At 53.8% G+C, this 10,633-nt stretch overlaps 1 protein-coding gene across 5 annotated transcripts in view; it reads left to right on the top strand.

Annotated features, from left to right (window-relative positions):
• Positions 1-10,633, top strand: part of MOB2 (MOB kinase activator 2) — a 58,340-nt gene that overhangs the window by 34,089 nt on the left and 13,618 nt on the right. Inside the window, exon 1 of one of the 5 annotated variants that reach the window (XM_029956958.1) lies at positions 3,586-3,605. The exons of 2 other annotated variants lie outside the window; for them this stretch is intronic. In XM_029956958.1, coding sequence (XP_029812818.1) covers positions 3,604-3,605 — 2 coding nt within the window. In that variant the 5' untranslated portion in view covers positions 3,586-3,603. Of the gene's footprint in view, positions 1-3,585; positions 3,606-8,852; positions 9,075-9,548; positions 9,674-10,633 lie in introns of those variants that run through there. 2 more of the 5 variants (XM_029956955.1, XM_029956956.1) reach the window with 2 other exon arrangements.

The following is a 10,633-nucleotide window of genomic DNA, read 5'->3' as shown; positions in this document are numbered from 1 at the left end:
ACGTGCAGGCTGTGTGTAACGTCAGCGTGTGGCACGTTGTGTGTCCTGCTGCTCGGGGCTTGCTGGAGCCTGGCCACGCCTATGCCGTGCTAGCTGTTCCGAGGGAGCCCCAGGGCACTAAAGTGGGGGGCCCGCCACAGAGCGTTCACGGGGAGGCCTGTCTCTGGGCCGGAGGCTGGACTTGTGACCGGCTTTTAAACGAGAGTGTGTCGTTAAGGATGAGGTTTCAGCGGGCACATGGGTTCTGAGTTCTGATTCTGAACTCATACCCAGTGTGACCCTGACTTTCTGTTCTCTTTTCTCCACCCCGTGGCCCAAGCTGTTCTGAAGCAAATCCTGGATGTCGTGACGTTTGGTCTGTAAATGTCTTCATGTGTGCACGAAGGGTAGGGCTGCTTTTCCTTACGCAGAGGACATTTCGTTACCATGTCAGAGCAGCGGTCCCCAATAATGCCAAACATCTGGTCTGTGTTCACATTTCTCCAGTTTCTTACAGATTTTTTGGCATTTGGATTCTAGTAAAGTCCATGCATTGTGGTTGGTTGACAGGCTTTATAATTCTCTCTTTAACTTTATATCTCAAAATAAAAACAAGAAATTGCAAAAACATCGCAGAGAATCCAGTGTCCACTTCAGCCAGTCCCTGAATGGTGACGTTGCACACAACTGGGGTGTAAGAGGGTGCTGTCGGCACAGTGCTGTGCACCAGGCTGCAGACCTCATTCCGTGAGCCTCGCAGTCCGCAGGCGCTGCTCCAGCTCTTTCCCCCTGTGGGCACACTGATGAAGCCAGCAGCTTCTCCTGGGGCGTGGCCCAGCGACGTGACGTGCCTGGCGTGTTCCTCTGGGTGTCCTGTGAGTTGTCGGCTCTCCTGACGCACTGGCTGGAGGCAAGACTCGATGTCGGTGGTGGCGGGCTTCCAGTGGGAGGCTGCGCTCTGGCCGTCGTGGCTCGTGTGTGGCTCGTGGCCACCGCCCAGAACCGCTGCCGTCTCGGGCACTGCACGGAGGCCGGGCCTCCGCCTCCCTTCTTCGCCGGGTGGATGGGACCCTTCTGTAAAGAAAACCTTCTCCTCATCAGCTAACTGGGCATCTTGAGAAGCAGAATGAATACTTACTCCTTCCTTTCATTGTCCTTCAAGATGCAGATTTGGGTTTTGCCATTTCTGAAGGTGAACAACAAGGTGTTTTCATAAAAGGTATCGTTAGAGAAAGGCTTGAACACTTCTGTGCTTCAGGCCATCGGGTTGTTGCCCTGCACACTTAAATCGTCCCGTCCTGGGCCAGGGAATCTCTGCAGGCTAGTTCGGGATCACAGTAACCGTGACCCTGCCAGCCTCGGACAGCGCTGCGGTCCTTTGCCGTGACAGTAAGGTGCAGGCCTCGAGCCCGTGTGCAGGAGCCCACCTGGCCACTGCGGGCGCGCGCCCGTGTAGAGGCCAGAGTCCTGGCATAAGGTGTGCTCTCCACCTCCGCGCTGCTTGTGTTCTCTTGGCCTTTCCAGTGGACGGAGGCAGGAAAGGTGTGAGTGTGGAGCACGCAGGAGTTCTCACGAGTGCTTCCCATCCAGCCGTCTGTGTCTCCACGCCACGAGGCCCTTTGGCAGCCACACTGCGCCCTTGCGCCCGCACCACACCAAACACACGTGCGTGCACCGAGGGTGTGGAGGACGGACCCCCCCAGCCCTGTCGGTGGGACCGGGAGCTGCCGCAGCTGCGGCGGAGGGCGGCACGAGCGTGGGGACCACAGGTCCTGTTTACCCAGAGAATCAAGACACGAATAGATAGACGTGGTCCGTCCACACCTCGGACTGCGCTCAGCCCTGACGAGGAGGGACACTCTGACACCTGCCACAATGTAGATGGACCCGGGGACGTGATGCTCACGCATGACTCACGCACATGAGGCCCCTGGAGTCCCCAGATTCCCCGAGACAGAGAGTGTTGGGTGCCGGGGCTGGGGGAGGGGCTGGGGTCCCTGTTTCACGGGGACAGGGTTTCCGTTTGGGAAAATGGAGAGTTCTGGAGAGGCAGGGTGGGGACGGCTGCACACCAGCGTGAGCGGCGCGCTTAGAGTTGGTGAAGGCGGTACTTTTGCCACAGTAAAAAAGAAGATTGTTTAGAAATATTGATGTTTCTCTAGCAGTTACCTTTGTAAAGCCCCAGCCCTGTCATCTTTTGACTGCTGCCCTCTGGTTCCCTCACGTGAGAAGTGAGGCACATGACGGCAGCTCGAAGCTTCTGCCCGCTGTCCTCCCTCCTCCACCCTGTGCTCTGGGGCCGTGTCCGCTCCCCTCCCTCCTCCACCCTGTGCTCTGGGGCCGTGTCCGCTCGTCTGTTGTTGGTTCAGTGTCGGTTCTCGGGACAGAAGACGTGCTCATGGGGCCGCTCCACGGTGCCCCTTTGTACTCGCTTGTGTCCGAGTCACCCCGGAGAGCTCGTTCACCTATGAGCTGGCTTCACGGCAGAGGGTCCGGGCTGATTGGGCTGCGTGGGCCTGCGAAGTGGCATTTTGGGCAGCCTCCCAGGTGGCACTGCTGATGCCGGTCTGGGAGCCGTTGAGCAGTGATGTGAGTGCAGAGACGCCTCATGGGCACCCTGGCACTTGTCTGGAGCCTCCACACTGTCGATGTGTGTGGCCGGGTGATTCCGAGGGGGCAGAGGGGCGGCCCTGTGGGCTGTGGGGTGTGGAGCCACAGCCCTGGCCTCTCCCCACATCTCCAGATATTACCAAGCGCTCCCTGGGGCGGTGTCACCCCAGCTGAGGACTTACTCTTGGCAGACCGTTCGGATGGGTATAAAAGCTTGGCTCGCAGTTTCTCACCTTGTGCACCGTTGCCCACATTATAGCTGTCGTAGCTCAGGCGGCCGGAACAGACCACCACAGATCGGTGGCCAAGACAGCAGACATTTATTCTCATGGTTCCAGAGTGTGACATCAAGGTCCTGGCTGACTGGGTGGTGGGAGGCTGGGGGGAGATCTCTTTCTCTCCTTAAGGGCACTAATCCCCTTGTGGGGCCCACCCTCGTGATCTCATCTGCCCCTGATCACCTCCCAGAGGCCGCACATCCAAACGTCATCCCATCGGCAGGGGGCCTCAGTGCAGGGGGCTTGGGGGCGACACCAAGATTCCGCCTGTAACCACAGCCTCCCGACGTAAAGCGGTGCTGTTGGAGTCGATGCAGATAGCTTCCCTGTATGTAAGCTGGTCCTTCTGTGGAAGGAGCCTTCCGTGTCCTAAGTCCGGTGATGGGACCATGACACCAGTGTGGGTGGCTCTTCAATGTGTGGTTTCAGTCTCTTTACTTTTAAATTTACCCACTACTTTCACTAAAATGTTTTTTCTGTCTTCCTTTATAAGAATTTTTAGTTTTTTTAAAAATTGGTGCCTAATTTACAGACAGCGTAATGCACAGATCTTAAGTGTACAGTTAGGTGCATCTGCAGATGTGAATACCCCTGTAGATCCCGCCCTCAAGCCCAGAAGATTCCGTTCTGCACTTCTCGGCCACTTCTCACCATTTCCCGGCCCCTTCCCCCTCAAGACGCAACTGCTATCCTGATTCGTTTTCATCAGAGATTAACTTCACCATTCTAGAACTTCATGTAAGTGGAACCGTATGGTATCTATGTTTTCTTGGCGGCATTTTTTTTAGTGTGATGCCTGTGAGGCTTAGCGTGTGGATGTGTTTGGTTGCTGAGTGGTATTCATTGTGTGCATTTACCGTAACCACCATGTTCTCCGGGTGATGGACTTTGGGGTTTTCCGGTGCTGCTGCGAACATTCTGGTGTGCCCTTATGTAGATGCGTGTTTTGTTTCTTTTGGGTAAATACTTAGGTACAGACATGCTGGATCATGGCATAGATGATGCATTTCCCTTCACAACGCTCTGCCCGCTGCCTCCCCCCAGCGGCTGTGCTGTGCTGTTCCCGCCAGCAGGGAGTCCGTTTGCTCGCCCTGCCTTCCTAGTGACGCTTGGTGTTCTTCCTGTGGTTAATTTTAGCCTCCTGGTGGGACCTTGCTGGGAATGGATCGAATATGCCTTTCCCTCCTGACGGGGGATGCCTCACACTTTCTCTCGTGTTTGCTATTCAGGTAGCTTCCTTTGTAAAGTGTGCTGGTCTTTCGCCCTTTTTCAAAGCTGGGCTGTCTCATTGAATTGTAGCACTGCTTTCTGCAGTCCAGGTGGCAGTCCTTCGCCAGATACGTGTATTGTGACTGTTGTCCCCCAGTCTGTGGTTTGCCTGTTCTTAACAGTTTTTTGAGCAGCAGTGTGTGTTGGGATGGGGGATAATTACCTTTTGATAAAATGTGATCAACTTTTTCTTTTATGGTTAATGCTTCGTGTGTCCTGAGACACTCTGCCTGCTCCGCGTGTGGGACCGAACTCCTGAGCTGTCCCTCAGTCTTCAGTCCACACCGAGCTGCCTGTGTGCGGTGTGGGGTTGGGGTCGAGGGGGTTTTGTTTTTTAATAGCTGTTCGCTTTCGCAGCAGTGTTTGTTGAGAAGACCTGCCTTTTCCATAGAATTGACTTGACATCTTCGTTGAGGTCTGATTGACCACTGAAGTGTGGATCTATTCCTTAACTCTGTTCTTTTTTTGTTCAATACCCGTTTATGTTGTTGGTAACACAACCTCTTGAATACTATGGCTTAAAATAAGTCTTGAAGTTAGTGAGTCCCCCAACTTGGTTCTTTTTCTTGCAAGAATGATTTCATTGCTGCAAGTCATTTTGCATGTTCATGCACAGTCCCGAATCATCCTGTCGGCGTCTGCAAGCTGTGCTGCAGGGCCGTGATGGCCCTGCTGAGTCTGTTCAGGGGGCAAGTGGCATCCGAACAGCGTCAAGATGTTCTCATTCGCTTAGCTCTTTACGTTTTGTCAGCAACGCTTTGTGCTTGCTAGTGAGAGGCTCTGTACACTTCAGTTAAATCTATTTCAAAACTTTCAAAATTCTGCTGTACATAACCGTTTCATAGCTTGCATTCTCCATTAGTGTGGTCTTAGTTTATAGGAATAAAGTGAATTTTTATATATTGATCTTGTATCATGTGATGTTGCTGACTTTATTTTTCAGCTGTAGCAGACACTTTTCTGGAGGTTCCTAGAACTCTGTCTATACAGCCATCTTATTTCCCAAACAAGCCGTCCTGGTATCTGTACCTTTCGTTTCTGGTTTTGCCTCAGTGCGCCAGCTGAGACCATCTGTGCAGTGCTGAGTAGGACTGAGTGAACATCCCTGCCCGGGTCTTGATCTTACAGACAAGATGTTTAGACTTTTTCAACTGGATATTTGATATTACCTTTAGATATTTTTGTAGGCGCTCCTTTCCAGTTGAGAACATTTCCTTCTATTCCTGATTTACTGAGGTGTGTGTGAGCATTCTGCCATGCATTATTTCTACGTCTAATTGAGATGATCACTTTCCCCCCATAATCTGCTAACAGTGTGGTGAATTAGAGTGACTGATTTTCGCATGTCAGCCAAGCTTGTGCTCTGTCACTCCTTTTACATACCACTGGGTTCATTTTGCTAGTATTTTCTTAGGGAGTTTTGCATCTGTGTTCAAGGAGGATCTTGTTCCGTAAGTTTTCTTGTGATGTTTTTATTTTGGCCTCACCGAAGTATCTGGGAGGTGTTTCCTCAGCTAGTTTCCGAGAAAGTTTGTGTAAGAATGGTGTTAGTTCTCCTGTGGATTTAGTAGAATTCACTCAAGGCCATCTGCTTTTGGCACTTCCTTGTAGAAAGGTGTTGTGAATTTTTTTATCAAATTTTTAATTAAATTTGAATCTTCTCTTTGCTCTTCTGTCAGTTTGGGTAAGTTGTGTTTGTAAAGAACTTGCCTGTTTCATTTCTGTTGGTGCACATGTGTTCACCACAGTCCCTGATCTTGGCAGGGTCTGTGGGGTCCGTAACACCTCTGACATTGGCAGTTTGCACCCCCACCCCTGCCCTTTATGGAGCAGTCTGGCTGAGGAATTGATCTGTTTTTCTTAAGCTTCTGAAAGTTACCTTTGTGGGGTTTTTTTTTTCATTATTTGTCTATTTTCTGTTTCATACACTTCGATTATTGTTATGTCCTTCCTTCTGCTGGCTTCAGGTTTCATATGTACCTCTTTCTTCTATCTTCTTGACATGGGTATGAGATCATTGAGTTTTCTTCTAACATAAACATTTATAGGTATAAGTTTTTCCTAAGCCTTACTTTTTACCTGTATTCTACAAACTTTAGTAAGTTATATTTTTATTGTAATCTTTTCTTTTTCACTGTTTATTGTTAAGTCTATCCCATGAAATTTCTTTTTTTTTTAAGATTTTATTTTATTTTTGAGAGAGAGAGAGAGAGCGAGAGAGAGAGTGCGCGCGCATAAGCTTGAGTGGGGGAGGAGTGGAAAGAGAAGGAGAGAGAGAATCCCAGGGAGTTCCATCCTGTTAGTGCAGAGCCCAACACCGGGCTGGATCTCACAACTTGACCATGAGATCACGACTTGAGCCAAAATCAAGAGGATACTTAACTGTGCCACCCAGGCACTCACTCCCCCCCAATAAAATTTCATTCTAGATATTCTATTTTTCAGTTCTAGAAATTTCTGTTTGTTCTTTTTTGGAATTTCTCATATTAGTGTCCTAATATTTGTGCTCATTATGTCCATCCTTTCCTGTGATCCTCAAATTGCTGGATGTATAATACAACCTTGGTGGGTCTGTTTCCAGTGACTCTTAATTTTCCTGGTTGTGGGTTACGTTTTTTACTTCTTCACCTGTCTTTGTGTGTGTGTGATGGGCATTGTGGTGGCTGGTATTACTAGAGGTCGGGTTTGCTGTCCTTCCTTGAAGAACGCTGTGTGGACTCCGGGGTGCGGCTCGTGTGCTGTTGGTTCCGCAGGAGCCTTCTGAGGCTCGGTGAAGCTTTATCAGAGCAGGTCTAGAGACACGTCTTCTGAGGCTACTGTAACCTTGCTCCTGGCATGGCTTTAGGTGGAGGCCCCCCGAAGCCTCAACAGAGTCTTCCCGGTCTCTACTCAGAAGCGGGAATGCCCTCTTCTGGCCTTGCAGCCTTCCAGAACACCCCTTGAGCTTGCGGCCCCCCACAGCTGCTCTTTGCCAGGCGCTGCGTCCCTCAGCCGCGGGCTTGGCCAGAGGCGTACCTGGCTCTGCCCTTCTGTCTGGAGTCCTGTCTCTGGGCAGCCCCGCCTGTCTGGTACCCTGCCCAGCAGCCCCGCAGCCCCACCTTTGAAGACTGGGGGGCTCCATGGGCTGAGCCTTTCTGCACCCCAGCCCCCAGCAGGTAACTGATGGGTGCTCACCTGCAGGTCCTCTGCTCGCAGGGGCACCGTCCTGAGCTGTCGGCATGTTGTCCAGCATCTGAATCCAGCTGCCTTGTGTATTTCACCCAGTTTGTAGCTGCTGGTGGCAGAGGCCAGCCCAGCACTGGGCCACCACGGCTGCCACGCAAGTAAGAGACTCTTCACTCCTTTTTTGTTTAAAACACCCTGTTCCATCCTGCACTTCCTGCCTTGTTGGCTTTGTGTTCCTTCTGGTGTATAGCACAGGTCAGAAGCTCTGATTTCTGGCTCTTGTTTTGAGTTCTTTTGCTTCTCTCTTCTTATCTTTCTCTGAGTCACTTTATTTCTGAGATTGTCTGATTTGTCAGGTTACAGTTTTCAGCTGCTGTGTGTGTGTGTGTTTCTGGGTGTTTGCGTTGTCAGCAGGGGGCTTATTCTCTGTTATTCTCTTCTGTTTTCATTGGACTCACCGTGAAACTTTTCCCATTTGCTTTTTTTTTTTTTAAGTTTATTTATTTTGAGAGAGAGACAGCGCTAGTCCGGGAAGGGCAGAGAGAGGGAGAAAAATTCCCAAGCAGGCTCTGCACTGCCAGTGTAGAGTCTGATGTGAGGCTCGAACCCACGAACGATGAGATCATGACCCAGGCAACCAAGAGCCAGACGCTCAACCAGCTGAGCCTCCCTGGCACCCCAGAGCTTTCCTGCACCTTCAGTAAGGGTGCTGGGCTATTCCTTTGCTGTCTTCACAGTGTGGAGCTCTCTCTGCTGAGATTTTGACAAAGTGATTCATGACCTCGTGGCTGGAGGGGGAGCTGATAGACAAGCCAGCGGGGAGGCTGGAGTGAGGCATGGCGCCAGCTGAGAGCTGGAGGCAGCAGGATGAGCGCGTGCGTCGCGTAACGTGCACTCGGACGCAAGTGGGGGAGCACTCGTCTCCTTGCTCTGTCAGCAGAGAGGACCCAGCATAGGAAGGGACCACCAGGAATCAGACCTTGGCGTTTTGTTTTCTCCGTTGGAAGGGACCGAGTCTTCTTAGAGAAATGGCCGGTGCTAGCACAGGGCAGGGGATAGAGGAAGACGAGCCTGTTGCAGCTGCCCAGCCGCTGTGGCCCCGACCGAGCAGGCGGCGGCCTTCGAGGGGGCTCCACACTCACCTCCCAGGGTGCGCGGCCATCATGTCCGTGGCCCTACCCTGGACAGACGGCAAGTGAGTGTGGTGCCTGAGGTCATGCTGACTGCCAGGTGGCTCTGGGGACGCTGTCCTGCCTCACATATGACTGGAGCTCTGCTGGCACTGTCCTCAGCGGTGCCCAGGCAGAGGTTGCCTTTCGCTGTCACCAAGCTGTCCTCTTGGTGGTTTTAGAGTTGCCACTGGGTTGAACTTAGACAGTTGAGAAGGTTGGTGGGGCCGTCTGTGGGATGTGGGCTTGGCGGGCGGAGGGTAGAGCTGATCGCGGGCACGGGGACCGGCTGTCACTGTCGCTGTGGTCAGAACTGAAACTAGAGCTGAGCGGAGAGTCCTCTTCTTTCAGACATTTGATTTGTCAGTACGTGTGGCCTCCTGCGTGTACAACTACAGAGAAGTTCTTGGGCACAGCTTCCTTCACAGCCCCCGCCCCCCAGGAAGGTGTTCTGGATGTTTCTGTCGAGGTCTGCCCTCCAGGAGCAGCCTCTGCCCAGCGCGAGCTCAGTGCCTGCCCTGGATGCCCTGGAAGCCAGCCAGCCTGATCTTCTCAAGGCCGTGGCAGCGTCGGTGCCCGGCCAGCCCGTGTCCCTGCTCCGAAGGTGCGTGGCCACCCTGTCTGCCCACAGCTCTGGCTATGGGCACCCCCCACCCCTGCAAGCCGTGCCTCCACCCGTCTCTTGTCTCAGCTGGGCTGGGGTCAGGCAGGGGCGGTATGTAGGCCCTGGGAGCTGCTGCCTGCTCTCTGTCTGAAGGGCTATGTGGGGCCACCTGAGCCTCACTGGTGGGTCCTCCCAAGAGCCGTGCCCCTCCCCTCGGCAATGGCCTTGCCCCACACAGCGCCCTCGAGGCGCCACTTTGAAAAGGCTATCGAGACAGTGCCTCACTTAACCAGAGCTGGCCAGCCTTCGCCTGTAAAAGGAGTAGCTGTTCCTCTCTGCAGGCCGGAGTCCTCCTTTCTCCCCCCGTGTGGCCTCATTGGCTGGTCCCCGTGCCGGAGGGAGGAGGGAGGAGAGAGCAAGGAGGGCGCGGCTGTCCCGTGCCAGGGCCGCGGCTCCTGCGTTCCCTCCCTGTCTCCGCACTGCCCCATCATGCTCGGAGACCACGGCAGTCTCCCCGCAGACCGAGTTCTGCTCAGCCAGCCCCCCAAAACTGGACTCAGCTGCAAAATGGTGCTTCAGGCAGTCGGCAAAGTGCTCAGGTGACAGGGGCTGGTGGGGGTGGTCTGACTGTCCCCCTGACTGTGCCCAGTCCGTACCCCAGGGGCCAGCCTGTGGAGCGGTGGCTGTCATCGTCTGCCGATGTGCTGGTGGTGGGCAGCCGCCGGCAGGGCCTGGGGCGGCCAGCTGGATCTGGTCGGGAACTTTATTTGGAGCCTGGCCTTCCCTAAATGCCTGCACTCCCTGTGCTTGCGGGGGGCAGCTCGCTCACTTGATGGAGTGGCCCCACCAGCGACATTTGTGACCACGGAATCCTGCCTTGACGCCTCCTGAGGCTGCCCGACAGGTCCTTCACCCCGGCAGGTTGTCCGGCCTGTTGTCCCCAGGCAGGATGACCGGAAGCTGCCCATGAGCGGCCTCGTCCAGAGACCTGACCTGGGCCACAGCTCTCCGCTCTAGGGGGTGTTGCCAGAAAAGCCATTTTTGCGAGTTGTTTCAACTTACTTTTCTGATCTGCAGAGGGGTTTAGAGAAAGTCACTGCAGTGCCCACCCCGTGTCAGAGGAGGTCTGTTTCAGGCGCTGGGTGGAGCGAGGTGCGGCCTGCTGTGTGAGAGGGCCGGGGGCCGGTTGGGGGGCGGCAGGCATGCCCAGTGGGCAGCCGTGACCTTCCTGACCCTCGAAGATGGGCTGTTCTGTGCCCTCAGGGGTCGGGAGCGCGGCCAGAGTCCATGCCCAGATGTGTCACAGTTGAGACTCCAGTCCGATTTCCTTCAATGTAATAATCTGACCTTAGTCTAAGACTTCAGTGGGTCATAACTTTTAAAACGGAAAGTGACTGCCTCTTGCTTTTCCGTTCTGTCTTTAACTGTAACCAAGCTAAGCAGGCCTCTCGGGTGAGGGGTGTGACTGCTGGTGGTCCGCGCGGAGGGGCCTGAGCGCGCGCGTGCCTCCCTCCTTCTCTGGGACCTGGGCGCGCGCGTGCCTCCCACCTTCTCTGGGA

Source organism: Suricata suricatta, chromosome 11 (assembly GCF_006229205.1).
Source record: "Suricata suricatta isolate VVHF042 chromosome 11, meerkat_22Aug2017_6uvM2_HiC, whole genome shotgun sequence".
Classification (NCBI taxonomy): Eukaryota; Metazoa; Chordata; class Mammalia; order Carnivora; family Herpestidae; genus Suricata; species Suricata suricatta.
This window is presented reverse-complemented; position numbering and strand designations above follow the sequence as displayed.